At 36.7% G+C, this 19,422-nt stretch overlaps 2 protein-coding genes across 3 annotated transcripts in view; one reads left to right on the top strand and one right to left on the bottom strand.

Annotated features, from left to right (window-relative positions):
* The window catches only part of LOC106882375 (huntingtin-associated protein 1), a 52,635-nt gene extending 50,056 nt beyond the window's left edge, over nt 1–2,579 (top strand). The window contains exon 8 of the mRNA XM_014933034.2: nt 1,187–2,579. Within this exon, the coding sequence (XP_014788520.2) occupies nt 1,187–1,349 (163 nt within the window). The 3' untranslated portion in view covers nt 1,350–2,579. The remainder of the gene's footprint in view (nt 1–1,186) is intronic.
* A 600-nt stretch (nt 2,580–3,179) lies between these two features.
* LOC106882374 (sorting nexin-20) lies at nt 3,180–18,967 on the bottom strand. 2 transcript variants are annotated; one of them, XM_014933033.2, is made up of 4 exons: nt 18,257–18,967; nt 17,223–17,740; nt 7,220–7,335; nt 3,180–5,106 (listed from the first exon to the last, which is right to left on the bottom strand). In XM_014933033.2, the coding sequence occupies exons 2-4, from the start codon at nt 17,641–17,643 to the stop codon at nt 4,423–4,425; spliced, it is 1,221 nt and encodes a 406-aa protein (XP_014788519.1). In that variant the 5' UTR covers nt 17,644–17,740; nt 18,257–18,967; the 3' UTR covers nt 3,180–4,422. The 2 variants fall into 2 exon arrangements, with proteins under 2 accessions (XP_014788519.1, XP_014788518.1); XM_014933032.2 differs by lacking the exon at nt 18,257–18,967 and having other exon boundaries at nt 17,223–18,187.
* Between the last annotated feature and the right edge of the window lie 455 nt (nt 18,968–19,422).

Genomic DNA, 19,422 nt, shown 5'->3' with positions numbered 1-19,422 from the left:
ATATGTATGTATGTTTGTGTGTCTGTGTTTGTCCCCCCAACATCGCTTGACAACCGATGCTGGTGTGTTTATGTCCCTGTAACTTAGCGGTTCAGCAAGAGAGACCGATAGAATAAGTACTAGGCTTACAAAGTCCTGGGGTCGATTTGCTCAACTAAAGGTGATGCCCCAGCATGCCCGCAGTCAAATGACTGAAACAAATAAAAAAAAAATAAAGGAATATGTTTAAAGGAAGAGCTATGATATAATGAAAAAGGGAGGTGGGTAGCCAAAAAATAGGGGTTTGGAGTTTGTGTGTGCATGTGAGTGAGATACAGATATTGTCTGTTGTGACAGCCATACTACTGCCCTACCCTTCTCCATGCTGCAATAACAAAAAAGGAGGAGGGGAGGAGGAGTGGGGTGAGTGAAGCAAGTCATGTGGGTCAACAATAATAAATTTTGGCACAAGGCCAGCAATTTCAGGGGAAGGGGTAAGTCAATTACATCAATCCCAGTACTTAACTGGTACTTATTTTATCAACCATGAAAGGTAAAGTCAACCTCAGCAGCAGTTTGAACTCAGAATGTTAAGACACAAAATGCTGCTAGGTTTTCAAAATAATTATAATCCTTTCTGCAATAGGAACAGAGACTGAATTTTCATGAGAAGGAGTAAGTTGATTATATTGACCCTAGTGCTTGGCTAGTACTTAATTTATCAACCCTGAAAGGATGAAAGGCAAAGTCTATCTCAACTGCAGGATATGATTTAAACATTAGTTGCTGCTTCTAGAAAGTTGAGTGACTATATAAAGGTGCCTTCATTAGATTGTGTTGTTAATTTCAACGATAACCAGAAAATGGATTCAGTCAGAGCGCAACAATTGTTGATCTTTTTGTACTTAATATGCTTTGCAGCATAATGATTGGGTTTAATGAGAATAATTCCTCCCAACATAGTTTTTAGCCCAACATTTCCCTGATTGATCAAACCTCTGAGCAAAATCCTTTTTACTATATCTCTCTTTAAGATGGTGAGGCTTCATTTGAAGGGGATTTAGCTGTCATTACTAGCAGGTGGAATGATTTAGTATTTTAACTACTCATTTAAAATGTTTTATAAAATATATTTACTACATATTTGTTGTTTCCTGCTTAACTTTGTTCATTAATTTGTATATATTTATTTACATTTTCTCCATAGTTTGCGTGAACCAGGAGTCTCCTCATCTGCTGTTCCTGCTAAAGCTGGCATGTCTTGGATTACAAAGCTCCTTATAATGATTGTGTTGGGTTTTATGTTGTGGATGATAATCATGAACTTTGAGTATCAGCCTTCAGTACCTAGTCTAACAAATACCAATTAAAATGGTCACCTCCATGAATCCAAGTATTTAAGCAAATAACTGCATGCCAGTTTCGTTTTCCTTTTTTTTTTTCTTTTCTAAATTGTAGTTTAAAATAAAAATTATTTTTCCTATTAGATTATTTTATCCATGACAGTTCTGTCAAAAAGTAAGGTCCTTCTACATTTATTTCGTTAGTTTCTAATTTAGCTATGTTATGAATAAAGCTTGTTTGTTTCAGGAATAGACACACACACACACACACACAAATATGTAATAGTATCAGTGATGATAAATAAATTAACTTTAGGTTAGTGAAAATATATTTGTGACATACGTCTAAGAGCAAATTCACTGCAGTTACCATGAGGAAAAAATTCTCGCTTATGGCAAAGGGTGTAAAAACACCATATCTTTTCGCTCTCTTTCTCTCTCTCTCTCTCTCTCTCTAATGGACTTCCTTTCACTTTGTGTATTCCTCATCACTGCATTGCATTGGTACTTGTATATTTTGACCAGGCAATCTGCGAGCACAACCAGTCACTAATATTGTCTGCTCTAAGATAAAGCTATGGTTTTAGGATTGCCTTTCTTCAGTACCTCCTACTAAAGAAGGTTAAAAAGTCAGAAACATCTGTTAGAGAGACACTGAGCAGATATGGTGTTTTTGAACATTTTATCCCATAAAGAAGAATTTTTATCTCTAGTAAATGCAATGAATTTATCTTTAGAAGTCAAATTATGTCACAGACCATATTTTAACTAACCTGAAGTTCACTTGCGTGAGTGAGAGAGAATTTTGTTTTATAGCTGTAAGCTATTTATGCAATCTTGTAATAATGGCACTTCTAATTTAGTGTTTCTTGTTCTTTAAGTTCTTAATTCAAACCAATATTGAGGACAAAATGTACATACTTTCAGTATTACTCAGCTGCATGGTGTATTTTTTTCTTTTTTAATGTATGTATACATAAATGGAAGTGAAGTAGACACTGGACTTGGATTATGAAGGAATTAAAGTGCTACATATATATATATGTATGTGTGTGTATGTGTATATATATATATATATATATATATATATTTTTGTACAACCTACTTGGCATGCATATCAATTGCTTTAATAACAATTTTTCTAAAAATTATTTTTATTTTCTAATTTTACTTCTAGTGTATGTATATACAGCAAAAAAATAATAACTTGGAATAAATTTCTTTCAATATAGTAATTTCATTTATTTTGCAAACCAATTAGTGTTTGATTTTTATCTTTTTAATTGGGTCCAAACATTACGTAGTGAACAACATAATTGAAGTTTGGCATAAGATTTTGATTATAAACACAACAGTGCTAATAATGGAATATGAACTACTAATAGTCTTTTTCTCATGTTTGTTTATTCAGGTCTAGATGTATTTTCTTCTGTCTTTTTAAAAAATTCTTTTTAATTCAGATTACTCTGTCAGACATATGCTTATTTATTCAAATGGTTTGAATTTATCATGCATTATCTTGTAGTTTTGAGATTTCAATAACATGATTGTATATTTTTAGAATAACATTGTATGGTAGGTGTGAGAGGCTGATTCTAGTCAGTTTGAATGGGAAACGTGCAGATCTTAATGTAATTTCAGATTTGGCTACTATTTCTAGCCGGTCAAGGAAGCATGTAGTGACTTTCTCGTTGTCTTGAACTATTGATTCTTTGGCTGGTTGGGCTCAACATTCAGTTTTCTAGACAAGCCTTAACTCTTTTGAAATGCCAAATTTGTTGGTGTGTTTGTATTTTTTATAGTGTCGAAAATTGATTTTTTTTTTTTTTTCATACAAAAAGAAAATTGTAACACATCTTACATGAGACCTTTTATTTAATTTTACACCATTTACCAGAATATTTGCAACATACTGCTGTTTATCCCAGATTTATTTGGATTTTCCTCCTTTTTTGCATCTCCTTTTTCTCCCAGGCAAATATTAAGCAGTTGAGACACATTTCGCTTTAGCTAGACAGGCAGGTTTTCCCACATTTTTTTTTTAAATTTTAATTTTAACTTTTTTTTTATTAACCCATCACTACAAGACTATCCTCATACCTGTGGTGTGCTGAACTTTCTTTATCTACAGTGACTTATTACTGAGTCTACAAGCAACACATACACAGTACAGTGACAGGGTATTAATTATTGACCCTTCAGTGAGCAGGCTAACAATTTTTCACCTTCACCATCTTCAAATTTGCATGTTTCAACATTGCTGGTAAAAAGAAAATAATAAATAAAACTCCAATCAACTAGCCAAACAAATCTCTTACATTTCACTATATAGGAAGTAGATATGATTGTGTGATTATAGTCACTCTGCAGTTGTATGGTTTCAATGCAATCCCGCTGCACAGTACCTTGAGCAAATGTCTTCTATCATAGCTTTGGGTCAACTAATGCTTTTTTAATTAAATTTGGTAAACGACCTGGAGTCTAGTCTGTTGAAAACATTTGATCAGGTCTCTGATCAGAAGACACCCTCCCCACCACCATCACCACCAGTTTCTCTGGCTAGATTATAAACAAAAAAATTCTGAAATGGAGTGCTGTTTTTTATTTATTTACAAAAACTTGGTTTTTGCATGAATTTTTTTTTAAGGCATGGAAAGTACTGTGTACACTAATGTTCACAATACATTGGCAGCAGTAGGGTTTGTATTTGTGTAAGTCTAGTAAGTAATTCATTGAGTCACAGCTAAGTCAGTAGAAGGGATCTGCTGCTCCTTCCTCTATAGACAACTTGCACAACCAGCTCAGCTAAGGAAACAAAATTCAAACAGTATTATTTACTTACTTTATTTTTTTTTATTTGTGTATTATTGTTCACATTTTTCTTCAGGTGTTTTGAATGACTCAGTTGCATTCTATATTTTAATGTTTCTTTTTTATAAGTGAACATACTTGTATAGAGCAAGCTGGTTAGATCTTTTCATTTGGGGCTTCAATGCTTAAAAAGCAAAGCTAAATTAAATTTAAAATCAAATCATTTTCCTGCATAAAATTTTAAAGGGGAAATTTAATTAATCTATACTTAATTTGATATTTTTCTTTTCTAGTAGCTTTTCCTAATTCGTGATTTGACTATGTCCATTAAAGAGCAAGTGTTTTCTGTAACAACACCCTGTTTGTGGAGATTCTGAAGTTGTGCTTCCATATTCCTTTTGTCTTTACCTAAAGTCCAGCACACCCGAATGGAGAGCTGTAGAAGAGCAACATAGATGGTATTGTCTACAATGTCAAAGTTTTGCATGCAGTTGAGTGCTGTCTCTGCATACCGATGAGCCATATAAGGTCGGTCCAGTTGATGGTAACAAGCAGCTATTGCACATAAGGTCAGCATGACATCTGGGTGAACATCTGAATGTACCTTCTCTTGGATGGGAAGATACTTTTCCATCAAAGGAATTGCTTGAGAGTATTTATGGTCATTTATTAGGCTATAGGCAGTCTGCAGTTCTTTTAGGTAGAAAAAATTAGCAAATTCTTCTGAATATCGTATTTCAGAAATAGAGAAAATGTGAGTGAGATACTGTTCGAATGCTCTGCTACGACGAGCAATTGTCTCACTAGTGAAGTTACCTGTTAGAAGTTTTTTAGGGAAGAAAATGTCTTCCATCTTATGGGGAATCTTCTTTTTCAACCTGTGGTGAAGCTTTGCAAAATCAGAGTAACGTTTCTCTATCATGGTTGGCATTTTATCAATCCCAGAGTTCTTGCTGATTAGCACTGTGTACATCTATAATTGAAACAAAAAGAAGCAGTTAAATTATCAAATATCTGAATCATTGCTGCCATCCTTGCAAAATATTAGGTTCTTACTTAAGTCTCAAGGCCAGTTTTTGTAGGGGAGGGGTATTGTCTATCTTACTCAATTAGATATATACAATCATATAGTTTTGAGTTTAATCTCATTGCATGGTACCTTAGTGAATACTGTGTATATACTTTAGTAGTGAAGGAATGTGAGTTAGTGGTTAGGGTACTTGGCTCTTGATTATAAGGTCAAGAGTTCAATTCCTGGTGACATTTTGTGTCCTTGTGGAAGACACTTTATTTCATGTTGCTCCAACCAATTCAGCTGGCAAAAATGAGTTGTACCTGTAATTCAAAGGGCCAGCCTTGTCACATTCTGAGTTATGCTGAATCTCCCTAAGAACTATGCTCAGCCACTTGCATGTTAATTTCACAAGCAGGCTCAACTAGAACCCTCACTGATGGAGTGCCAGTTACTTTGGTTGAAAGGAAATGTGAAAGCTCCTGTCAAGGACTGTATCTGTTTTGGGATAGTTGACTTGACCTACCACCTGGTCTTTGGGTGGCTTGAGCCTAGTTCAGTCTGAGGCTTTCTTATTCCAATTAGTCTCAAGTTGTACAAGGGGTCATGAGTTGTCCTTCCTCTGCATTGAACCATTAAAAAGTATTATCAACCTTATAACCTGTAGATGAGGTAGACCCAGGACATCATAGGACAAGGTGGTGAAGCACGATCTTCAAATGTTGGGCCTCATAGAGGCAATGATAAGTGACCGAGAGCTTTGGAGATATACCATGCTTGAGAAGACCTGTCAAACCAAGTGAGACCGTTGCTGTGGCTGATGCCAGTGCTATCTAACTGGCATGTAAAAAGCACTGCTGGAGCTTTGGGCCTCATGGAAGCAGTGACAGGTGACCAAGACCTTTGGCAATATACCATGCTTGTGTAGACCCGTCAAGCCAAGTGAGACTGTAGTTGTGGCTGATGCTGGTGTCAGGTCAATGGTACCTGTGCCAGTAGCACATGAAAAAACACCTACTACTCTCTTGGAGTGGTTGGCATTAGGAAGGGCATCCAGCCATAGAAACTTTGCCAAATCAGATCAGAACTTGGTGCAGCTCCCTGGTTTACCAGTTTTCAGTCAAACCATCAACCCATGCCAGCATGGAAAACAGACATTAAATGATGTTGAACCTTGATACATTTTGAATTTAAAATGTAGAGGGATGAGACTATATTGTATAGCATTAAGCAGGGCTCTTTAATTCTACTGAATTTCCATCATGAATTGTTCAAGAGTATTTATGATCTTTATTAGACTACTGGCAGTCTGGACTTCTTTTAAGTGGAAAAAATTAGCAAATTCTTCTGAATATATTTCAGAAATGGAGAAAAGTTCTTCAGAGTTGCTATGATTGTATCAGAAAATAGAGATAAGTGTGTACATGGTAATAGTTGAGCTTCCAGTACTAGTTATCCTAGATAAGTTGTCTCTAAGTAGTTTGGATTCCCAATAATACTGTTAGCACTGATGCTGATAGACTGAAATTGCACAATTTTCATTGACCAAATCATTTTATGTTCTTGTACATAACCAACCTTACAAAGCTTTAACAAGGAAAATTTTAGGAGGTTACCTGACCTGCTAGACTGTAATTTGAAGGAAATTTGGCTGCTAGAAGTAGCAGCCAAATTTCCTTCAAATTACACTATCCCACCTAGGAAACAAAAGGAAATTTAGCTGCTATTTTTAGTATGTTGAGTGAACATGCAGATGTTTTTATATTGGTGCATTTGATCATGAGAAAATCAATTATTAGCTTTTTATTCTACATTACCACAATTGTTGCTGGTGAATGTCAGAAAAGACACCACCAGTTGTCTTTCTTACCTCGAAGTTAGATTCATCTTTAGCTTTGGATAAGAGCTGTATGTTACCGTTAATGGACAACATACTATTCCAGCTCATAGATCACATACTTCTGCTAACAGATGGATTCTTCCTTGACTACAAGGGATTCTCCAGTAATAAAACCAAAGGGAGATAAAACGTCAAAAGTTGAGAAATATCAATGACAAAAAAGGGCTAACTTACCACAAATGAGGAACGTCCCTGTTTGACTTTATCAGCTGAAGTCACTTCAAAATTGACTCGCTCATTTCCATAATATTGCCCATCAAATGGTACTCGATCTGGATAAGATGCTGGTTCTGTAAAGGAAGGTGGTATTTGGAGTGTAATTCCCTACAAAACATCATATCTATAGTATTGGCTAAAATAGAGTAGTACTGCAAAGTAATATTTGGTAAGAAGGGCAAGCAAAGTTAGATGTAATTAGAAAACATACAGTACTCAAACTAAGCCATGAGGGAATTTGCATAGTCATTTGACTTACTAGGAACCAAATTTCCTCAAATCACACTCTACTACCTTGAAAAGGGAAGATTACAAAATGACAATGATATTAGCTGTAACTCCCTTGATCATTTTGTATGCCTGTTCAACCAGGGTTAACTTAGGGCTCAGCTACTACTGATCCAGAAATCCAGTAACTTAAACACTCAAACAGGAGATTAATAGAACTATTCCTTAAAACCTCAGATAACTGGTTTTGTTCTTCAACAAAAGACAACATTATCATTCACTTCAGTGGTCATGTTGGGAAGCTCTTTGATAGATTTCATGGCAGTTACAGCCTTGGTTCTAGAAATGAGGGAACAAGGCTGCTGGAGTTTTCTGATGCAAATGACTTGCTTGATTTGCAATACTGATTTCAGGAAACCTGCCAGCCATCTGATCACCTATCAATCTGGTGAGTACACAAGCGAGATTGACTACATTCTCACCAGAAACAGATGCAAAGTCCTTCTCGGGAGAAGAATGTACAACTCTTCATAGGTTAGTGGTTAGTGACTTATGGCTAGAAGGGCCTAGAGAGATAAACCAATATGGAAAAGGTTCTGGAAGCTGAAGGATCTTTCAAGCTAGAGTTTTAGTGATGTTCTAAATGAAACATTTGATGAAAAAGAGGAAGAGATAAAGACATAACAGAGAAGACAACTTGGAAGTTCTTATAGAATAACCTAATATGGATGACAATCTGTGGCTGCAGCAAATCTGCTGCCAGACTAAGGGTGGCACGGTGGTGGAATAGTGAGGTTGATAGGGCCACAAAAAAGAAGAAATGGGTCTGGAAAAAGTGGAAAGTTGGAGGTAGCAAAAAAAACCATATCAGGTAGCTAAAAGGGAAACTTGGTAACAGGTTTATCTGGCTAGGGCAGGAGCAGAAAGAAAGGGTTTGCCATTGTCTTACAGTATGAAGATCAGCGACTTGAGGTGTTCAGGACTACTGACAGTGTGTATGAATGGATAATGATATGCTTGCACTTAGTGATTCAGAAATGAAAGCCTATTAAATGTGGAGAAAGAAAGGGTGTCTCCTCTATGTGAAATCAACAGAAGCACCAGATACCCTAATTGACAGCAGTGTGATAAGTAAGGCAATTAAAGATATGAAGACAGAAAGCCCCTGGTCCATCAGGAGTTACTGCTTAAAATATCTGGTGGTGTAGGATACAGTCTAGTCACCTGTATAGTTAATAAAGTTATTCAGGAAGGCATGACTACCCACCAATGACTGAAATAGCAGCATCATTGTCATCTGCTACAAGAGTAAGGGAGATGCCTTAGATAGAAGTAGAGATATCAAATTGCTGGACCAGGTGATGAAAGTTGTGCTAGATTAAATGAGTTTGGCTTTGTGCAGGAGAGAAGGACTTCTGACACTATCTTCATAGTCAAGCAACTGCAAGAGAAGAATTTAGCTAAGAATAACCTGTTATACTTGTCATTTGTTGATCTGCAAAAAAAAACTTCAAGAGAGTACCTTACTCAGTGATATGGTGGTCTCTGAGGATGTTAGGATTGTGAAAGTTGTACAGGAATAAGTTAAGAGTTAGACATTTGTAGTGATGAATTTAGTGTACAGGTAGGAGTTCACCAAGGCTCAGTTCTCAGCCCCTCCCTCTTCACCATTGTCCTCCAGGCCATAACAGAGGAATTTAAGTCTGGATTCCCATGAGAACTACTATATGCTGATGATCTTGCTCTCATAGAAGAATCTGAAACTGACTAGAAAAGAAATTATAGGTATGGAAGCAAAACTTGAAATCAAAGGGCCTATGGATAAAAGAGGTGCTGTAGAACCACATGAACTTTGAGAGAAAGTGTTTGTGTGTAGAAAATGCATGATTTCCTCATATGCCCCAGAAGATCTTTAGAGGGTGTAGATAATTTTTATTACCTAGGTGGTCTAAGTAACAGTGGAGAAGGATGTTCCAAAAGTGTAATTACTAGATTAAGAATAGGATGGAAAAAAATTCAGAGAACTTTTAGTGCTGTTGGCAACTAAGGGTCTCTCACTCTCCAAGTGAAAGAATGATTGTATGATGCTTGTGTACGAATTATGTTATATGGTATTGAGATGTGGGCCCTGAGTGCACTAGATATGTGAAGACTAGAGAGAGATGAAACTAGTATGCTCCTTTAGACGTGCAATGTCAGTGTACATGTATGACAGTGCTAGTATATTGAGAGAAAAGTCAGGTATAAGAGGAATTAAATGCAAGAAAGAAAACTGCATTGATTTGGTCTTGTGATGCATATGGACAAGGATAGTTGCATAAAGTCACTTAAAGTGGATGGAACTTGTGGAAGACGGAAATCCATGAAGACATGGGAAAAGTATTGAGAGCTGATCTCAAGATGCTGAGCCTTAAGGCGGAAATGACTAAGGAATGAGATATCTGGCACCTTGCTGCACTTGAGAAAACCTGTCCATCACAACACAAATCAATATCATAAAACCACCTTGGTAAATGTGTGTACATGTGAAGTTGTGCCCCACAGCCTTGTCAATCTTCCTTCACATCTCATTCCCTAACACTTATCACCTCTTTATCTCTGATATTATCCGGCAGCCATCTAGAGAGAAAAATAGGCACATACTATAGACATTCCCCCTCCCTTTCATTACCTTCCTCTTTCCTCCCACCCCAGAGCCACTTCCTTGCCTCATTATATATTCCTCCAGCCATTTTCACTCTTCTCTGCTATATTCCATCCTTAACACCTCTTTCATCTCCTCTCACTCCCAATATCCTCGCATATTCAACAACCCTCCTCTTGAACCACTCTTATACCTCTCACCTTCCATTACCTCAATCCCATCTAACCATTTCCCCTCATAATCTTATGGAATTTTCCCCTGCCCACTCACACAGTCCAATCCTTGGTATTATTTCACTTATATTCACTCCAACAAAATTGAAATTATATTGACATAAATCATCCTGCAGCTCTACTTTTGAGAAATGAAAAATTCTTTACTTGGAAAACAGATATAGGTGACTGACAGGAAAGGGAAATGGCTGTAATAATGCCCCAGTAATAAATAATCATCCAAATCTTACTGGCATGGGAAAATATGTAAAACAAATATATACCTAACAAGCATTTGTAGTTTCCATTGACCAAATTTCACTCAGAGGGCAACTTGAATCTCTAGGAGAAGACACTTGCTTAAAGTGCCATGCTGTAGGATGAAACCCAGAACCACAGTTTGCATGTACCAAATTCTATTCATGAGACTTTGGTAGAAGGCAATTGTGCAAGGAGCCATGAAGTGGGAGTGTATCCGGAATTATGTTTGCCAAGAAACAAACTTCTTATTCCCCTTGCACCCATGTGCTCAGTTAATTTTTCTTTTATAACTATTATTGTTAACACTTGCCCACTCCATTTTTTATATTTGCCCTCATTTTTCTTTACTTGCATGAGTTGGGTTAGTAATTAAGCTGCATGCCCTTCCAACTTGTTTTTATCAATCAGGCAAACTAGGAACAGAAAGATGTGTCTTGCCCAACGGTAAACAGTAATAGCTAAAAAGATTTGAAAATGACAAGGAAGTATCTACATGGTGACTTGATTTTATTCAAATCTTCAAACTATGCTCTTTTGTCTTAAAAATGTAAAGACAATTTAAATAATACAGTTCTATATTTAAGAGAGGAGGAATTATGTACATTATTTACAATTGACGGATATTTGTCCTCATCTTGTTTATTGTTAACACAACATTTCGCTGATATACCCTCCAGCCTTCATCAGGTGTCTTGGGGAAATTTCGAACCTGGATTCTCATTCCTAAGGTATTTTTCGATGTTGTTGTTATTATTCAGGTCACTGCCTGGAATCAAACTCAGAATCTTGGGGTTAGTAGCCAGCGCTCTTAACCACCATACCACATGGCATAGTGGTTAAGAGCGCAGGCTACTAACCCCAAAATTCTGAGTTTAATTTCCAGGCAGTGACCTGAATAATAATAATAATAACATCGAGAAATACCTAAGGAATGAGAACCCAGGTTCGAAATTTCTCCAAGACACCTGATGAAGGCTGGAGAGTATATCAGCCGAAATGTTGTGTTAATAACAAACAAGATGAGGACAAATATCTGTCAACTGTAAATAATTTATATAATATTAAAGATACACTATGCATGGGAAAGTGGTAGGATGGTCATAATGAGTACCTTTGATTATAGGGCTAAGCAACAATGACAAGTAGTGTTTTTAGTAGACCTCTGCCTTAACCACATAACCACTGTATATTCTTTTATAGTTAAGAGACAGAAACAGCTTTCAGAGATAATTCCCTCACTTCTATCTACCAAGTTTAGGAGGAACTAAAATTGATCATGGGTGCTTTTTTTGCAAAGAGTTCATTCCCTTCTAAGATCTTTTTGATCCAGTTCTTGAGTGGTATTGAATTTTATCAACTCTAGGAGGGTGAAAGGCAAAGTTGACCTCAATTGAATTTGAACTAAGAACATAAAAGTTTGTAACTAAATGTCTACTAGGTGCAGGAGTGGCTGTGTGGTAAGTAGCTTGCTTACCAACCACCTGGTTCCGGGTTCAGTCCCACTGCGTGGCACCTTGGGCAAGTGTCTTCTACTATAGCCTTGGGCCGACCAAAGCCTTGTGAGTGGATTTGGTAGACGGAAACTGAAAGAAGCCCATCATATATATGTATATATATATACGTGTGTGTATATGTTTGTGTGTCTTTGTTTGCCCCCCCCCCCCCAACATTGCTTGACAACTGATACTGGTGTGTTTACGTCCCCTAACTTAGCAGTTCAGCAAAAGAGACCGATAGAATAAGTACTAGGCTTACAAAGAATAAGTCCTGGGGTCGATTTGTTCGACTAAAGGCGGTGCTCCAACATGGCCGCAGTCAAATAACTGAAACAAGTAAAAGAATAAAAGAGAGTAGAGTACAAGGCATTTTGAACTCAATTGCACTGATCTAGTACATTACTGATTCTTATATTATCAAATCTGACTTTACTGATTTAACCAATCACAAAGTTTAAGGGAGGATAAAGATCCCCAGCCCCGACCCTATGTCGAGCTGGGACTTCTTTTAAATGGTTAGATGTGGATGAAGTGGCTGGTGACCATAGTGTTTACAGAGCCAACCAGTGAGATTGATGCAATTGAACCTGTTTAACAACTACTGGGAAAACATAAGCCAGGCAGAAATTCCTAAGAGAAAATCTTTTAGGGAAGAGGGACTGCAAAAAAGTGATTAATGTGAGTCTTGAATGGGGGTGGGCACTATATAATGGATGAAAGGAAGAAAAACGAGTGAGTCAAGAAGGCATGAATAGAAGTAATAAGCATGAGAAAAGTTAACTTTGGGAATCTAAAGACCACTAATGAGAAGGCAAAGTGACAGGACAGCACATATGTGGTGTATTTACCAAATTCATGCCAATCAACTCCAGAAATATGAAAGACAAAATCAACCATAGCAAAATTATTAATTACTGTAACTAAATACAGCAAATTAGTTTATCTGATGTTTAAAAAAATTCTGCCAAGCAAAAAATATTGATGTGCAATACAGACAAAAAGTTTGAAATGTTTGTTGGGTGAGTGTTTAGTCAATTGAAACTTCAATTCTTGACTGGCAGCCCACAAATATCAACAATTAATCTTATAACCAATGTGTGGAAAATGTGAAAGCAAATGCCCTGCTGTATTTAGTTTCATTCTATGTTCTGTCAAATGATGCCACAGTTGTTGTGTAGCTCTAGGACGACTCTGTTTGACAGATCTATGATCAAATACATTCCTGTCATGACCAGCCTTTTTAGGAGTATATAGTACCACGTTATCTTTAATGTATCCTTGTTTTTTTTTTTTTTTAAGTCAGTGGAGTATGATTCAAGAAAGATCTGGTTGCTCTTTATAGCTATTCAAGTGACTGTGTTGTAGATTCAGTATGTACCAGTAATGTATTGAGGCTGATAAGGCAAGTGTTTTCCTTACTATTGTGTGTATATCTTTTGCTTATTTATATCATAAAAGGTGTAAATATCAATAACAAAACTAAAAATAACTATTCAAAAAATTGTGTGAGATTGCCGAAGTTGCACAGACTATCCCTTGTTTTTGACAAGTTGATCATGGCTGGAATGCCTTTGATTTATCACAGCTGAAGAACAACAGAGATGAAGGAATCAACTCCAGTACAGTATAAGTTAGTAAGTATATATGCATACATGTATGTAGATAGATAGGTAGGTTATGTTTTGTTTTGTTTGCTTTTCTTATTCTAATTTTTATTGGAGGTACTGGAGGTGGGGAAATAAAATGTGAGGTTCATGATTTACCAAAAGTAATAAATAAGACCCCTTCCTCTAGATAAAAACCAATAAAAAGTGTTTGTGGCTCTATACTCAGGAACAGAAAGGGCCTGGGACACTGATACTGTATGGTTGTTGCTGCAATTTAATAAAAGTTTCCTTTGATTTGGCACATTGCCAATCTTGGAAGGAGACGGGTATGATCTATTGAATTGGGTACTAATATATTACTGGTACATATTTCATCAATACCCTCATAGGTAGGTGGGAGACATAAAACATAGATAACTAAAGCAGAATATGAACTCAAAACAGAGATATCAAATGCAGATAATCTAAACCCTTTGATTCTTTCCATCAATCTACATGATTATTTAATGAATTGTCAGTACTTTTAGATTTTTAGACCATTGGACGTACAACCAAGAGGGTTTTAGTTATGGTCCTTTCAGAGTTCAAATCCTGTTGAGGTTAACCTGTGGCTTTTGATCTTCCATGATTGATAAATTAAAGTACCAGTTAATTACTGGGATTAATGTAATCAACGATACATTCCCACCAAATTTCTGGTCTTGAGTCTAAGTAAGAAGTTACTAAGAAATGTTATTTGGTAAACTTTGTTCAAGCATCAGATAAAATGGAAAAATGGATGATAAATGGTAATGATAGTTGAGTGGCCTTGTTATCTGTTAGGGTGCAGAAATTTCCAAAGTATAACATTTGATATAGCTCAGTTTTCAGACCAACAGCAAAGCCTACCTTGCATTGAGTATCAATGGTAGAATTGTGTGAAATGTGTTAACCTTATCCAAGTCAATTACACCCTCCCCTTAAATTTCTAGCCTTGTGCCTATATAAGAAATTATTAGCGCCTCCAGTATTGTTTACCTGACTATTAAGCCTTGCTCCAATTATTATGTGATTCGATTGGAACATCTGCTATTCAACTTCTAGAAAGGATGTATTCCACTCGTCAGCACCCTCAATCTGGCAGGCTAGGCATGCAATGGCTGCTGATTTGTAGACACTGAGGTTGCGCCACCAACATGGGTTCCTAGATAATGAATAGATATGGTCACAGTCCATGAGGCATATCTTTCCATATGGAGCTGTAGCCAAAGGTGAATCTGGGCACCTGACGTTTATAATGAAGTCGGGCACTCAGCCCTCTGTCACCTGGGCAACAGGATTGGTGGATGTTCCACTCCAGCAATTTATAGAGAATTAGTAGTGGGGAAGAGTAAAAACACTCTTGAAGAAGCTCTGAGTATTGATAAAAATGAATTGGTTCAAGGGCTCATGGATAACTTCTAGAAGTCCTTAGCTTGCCAGTGCTGGCAAGAGGCTATATCAGTTCAAGATCAACTCTATAGGCAGACCTGTTTTCACACAGAGCAACAAAACCATTCTGCACGCAATGTCTGGTCATTGATGACTTTTGGAATTGTACTGAACAGATGCTGTTGCATGTTGGGTGGATCAGGCTATGAGCAGAGTCCATTGTGATGATTCCTTTAACTGGGCAGGGAAGCCAATTTTCTTTTGTCTGGTGACTATAGTGAAAGAAGTTGAGTGGTGGACAAGGTTGAAAGGTCTCAGGACAGAGACTTTGCTCTTTGGTAGAGCCTTCTGGTTTCACGTGAAAAGGAGAATAAGGACAGAGAAAGGAGGTGCTCTCTTAGAATAAATACTTTGAAGAGTTAGTGTAAGTGGTGAATCATGGCAAGAGTAGATGACACTGCTCTAAGTTTAACAACAGCATTTGCAAAGGGATCTTGCCCTTGGCATTCAATGTGAGTTTATATCTGTGGAGGCCTTTGAATGGCTCAAGATGGAAGTCCTCCTGCATCAGGTTGCATCATTATCTTTCATTATTTGTATACCATCCATACTTATATTTCATGATTTTTTTTCTCATTTGGATTTTTCAAAGTAAAACCCCAATTTAGACGTGTGTAACTTTTCCCCCTCATCCATCATCCTGGAAGCAAATGAAGTTACTGTTATTATGCTGGTAGAAAATGATAACTATGGTTATGGTATCAATATTAGACGATAGTATTGATTTTGATTCTTTGGTGGCATGTTTTCCATTAGCTTGTTTTACAGAGGTGGACGTTGAGGGTGTTATGTATTTCTTCAAGAACCAAGCAAAAACTACCGATTTGAAATACATTGAAAGATATCAACACTAAAGTATCTCGGCAAAAGAATGAACACGCACTTATACATTCCTGTCTTGACTACATACATTGAACTAGCAATACTATAATAAAAACAAGTTGATAGAAAAGTTAACAAGGTTAAATGCATGTATATATGTATGTATGATTTTTTTTATGTATGCACGTATGTGTACGTAAACGTACATTCTATATAGAGCTTTTTATAGAACAACACACATACACCAGACATATATAAAGATACATTTCTCCTTTTCTACTCGAGGTACAAGGCCCGAAATTTTGGGGGGAGCAGGGGTCAGTCGATTAGATCGACCCCAATACGCAACTGGTACTTAATTTATCGACCCCGAAAGGATGAAAGGCAAAGTCGACATCGGCGGAATTTGAACTCAGAACGTAAAGATATAAACATATATATATGTTTATATAAACATACATTTATCAATACACATTTGTGCATGCGTTATTTGTGCGCGCGCACACACACACACACATTAATACATACGTACATGCATACATACATTGTATGAAATATACTTTTACGGAAGTGATACTTCTCAATTAGGTATAGAAATTTCTTTTAGGATATATAAGTTATTTTTGTGCATTTATCTACACAGGTATATATGTGAGGGAGAGAGAGAGAGAGAGAGATGTAAATAAATACATATGTGCATAAAATAATCTATTTCTAAACAAAATGTCTAAAGATATAATGAAAAACTTATTACGGGCGTAAAAGAAACATTTTGTATATATACACATTCAAGCGTATATACACGTTCAAGCGTATATACACATACACACACAGGTATTACATATAGCACTATCAATTTTACATTCTGTATAGTATTGAGAGCTTTTTCACTTTATACTTGAAAATCCTTTTGTATAATTTACATGCATGCCTACATAATGCACATACGCAAATATAAAAATATACAGGTATGTTCGCTTAAACACTTATATACCTGCACGTGTGTATATCTGTGTGTGTGTGTGTATGTACGTATGTATGTATATATATATATATATATATATATATATATATATATATAATATACACATACATACACACACCCGCTAACACATAGGTAGACAGATAACACATGCATATGTGGATGGGTGGGTTTGTTCGAATCTATGTGTATCATTTGTCTACGTACGTACATATATGTATATATGCATGGATAAGCACCTGTCTTGACGATATCAGTGGCAGAATTTCGAGCTTCTTCATCTTCTGAAAATGACAAAGTCCCCAGGTTCGCGAAGTTATCATCATCCATTTCGTCTGCAAGGGACGCTAGTTCCTCTTGGTCGGACATGAATAATGGTTCATTCACTGTTTGACAGGGGCTGTTGGGTGACCAATGCCAACGCATTTGATGGTTGTCATTTGGGGTCAGCACTGGCGATGTTTGAGTCGGTGATGAAGTTGGTATTGATATTGTTGGCGCAAGATGAGAGCGAAACGGCGAGTGTTGCGGTAAACATCTTCCTGTAGCACTATCAGCATCTGTAGCCGCAATGAAGCTGTTGCTCCTCTCTGAATCGGATTTATTAGTTTCCTTATCTAGATACTGGTTGATAAATGATTTCCTTAAAAGAGAAGCCATCTGTGCATGTGAAGACGACGAATAATAATTGTAGTAATAATACGCATCACCGTAAAATGAAGATTTCCGACTTCATCCCGACTGGCTGAACGAACGCCTAAATAAAGTCAAAAGAATTGCTGAATGAGAAAAGACGACGACGAACAATAGGAGAGAGAGAGAGATTATGCAATGACAGCAACGATTAGGCGAAGGGAAATTGAGGATAGCAAATCAATATAGAGAAAATAAAGATGAAGGGAGTGATGGTGGTACTGATGAAGATGGGTGGAGCAACAGAGTGCGTGGGAGATATTGAGAGAAGTAGAGTAGCAGAACACGGGAAAAATTGATGAAAGATAATGAGTATAAAGTGGGTAGTATAAAATGTAAAAGAGTTAGAGGAAAAAAGAGAAGGTAAAAACGGAGTAAGAAAATGTGGGGAATGAGTGTGAGAAAGGGAAAACGATTGAGAGACTTTTCTAAAGATAAAATTTTAAAATAAGGAAGAGAGTGACAGAAGAGTAAATAGTAAACAAAGAGAGAGTATGAAAAGGGAGAATGAGAGATAGTAAGACAGCTGTTAATAGAAAGCGGAAGTGTCAGTAATAAACATTATACGAGGTTGTCTTACCTTGTTGTTCTTCGTTAAGTATTTCAACACTATTCTTTACAACTCTCAATGGCAATTCTACTATTCTCCCTCACCTCCGTGCCTCTTTCTTGATCTGCATCTGTTTCTGTTTGTCTGTATATCTATCTATCTATCTGTCTGTCTGTACATACGTACGTACATTTACAAAGACTATTTACAACGTTATCTGCAAGTTTGCGCTGACCTATACATCAAAAGCATGTCAGAACCTGTAGGTATTCACTCCTTTAAAACAAGGAATACAGATGGAACACTCCAATAAAAACAGCAATTCGGTGCAAACATAATAGACCTGATGTTCAATGGGACAGGGAATAAAAGTCATGCACTGTTGTAGAGGTCAGCTGCCCCGCGGATGTGAATGTACAATCAAAAGTCCAGGAACAAGAAAACATTTATGATGAGTTAATGCAGAGCTTACAGCTCTTGTACCCTGACTATGAATTCTCATTAGTAACTATCATAGGTGCATTAAGCTATGTACCAATAAATCTATACAAAAACATGAGCTACAGGACAACATTGACAGGAAGAGTAGCCTCTCCTGGACTTATAATCGTTACATTACATTCCACTTAGAAGGATATGCCTTTGTTGTCCAGGAACAGAAGATAGCTGCTAAATACCTGATAAACAATAGGGATAAAGATACCACCAAACCTCCACATTGTGATAAAAAATGCCAGCTCTGCAATACCAGTGTGGAGGATATCACCCACCTCATCAGCAGCTACCCCAAAATATCTATGAGATACTACCTGCCCTTGAGGCATGGTATAGTTTCAAAGGCTATTTACAATGCTATCTGCAGAAAGGACTGTTCTGATGTATACATCAAAAGCATACCAGAACCAACATGTATTCACACAAAAATTCTCCATCAGAAATTTCTTAGGTGGATAGATGCACATACTTGGGTGTGAGCATCAACAGCTGAACCAACAAACCGCATATTTTACAAGCACCAGGAACTTTCTTAGCTAAAAAAAAGTCTTGCTTCATTAGTGACCAGCCTTAACCCTTTAGCATTCAGGATACTCTGTCAAAAGTAATGCTTATTTATTCACATTGTTTTGAATTAATCATGCATAGTCTTGTAGTTTCAAGATTTTGATGCTGGAGTAGCTTATTTTTAGGTTGACATT

This window comes from Octopus bimaculoides, chromosome 20, assembly GCF_001194135.2.
Source record: "Octopus bimaculoides isolate UCB-OBI-ISO-001 chromosome 20, ASM119413v2, whole genome shotgun sequence".
Taxonomy (NCBI): Eukaryota; Metazoa; Mollusca; class Cephalopoda; order Octopoda; family Octopodidae; genus Octopus; species Octopus bimaculoides.
This window is presented reverse-complemented; position numbering and strand designations above follow the sequence as displayed.

Coding starts and splice junctions, on each gene's coding strand:
- LOC106882374 (XM_014933033.2), bottom strand. CDS start 17,643: ATGGCTTCTCTTTTAAGGAAATCATTTATCAACCAGTATCTAGATAAG. Junction 7,336..17,222: donor CACTGATATCGTCAAGACAG/GTGCTTATCCAT, acceptor CTTCCTTTACAG/AACCAGCATCTTATCCAGAT. Junction 5,107..7,219: donor AGGGACGTTCCTCATTTGTG/GTAAGTTAGCCC, acceptor TTTCAATTATAG/ATGTACACAGTGCTAATCAG.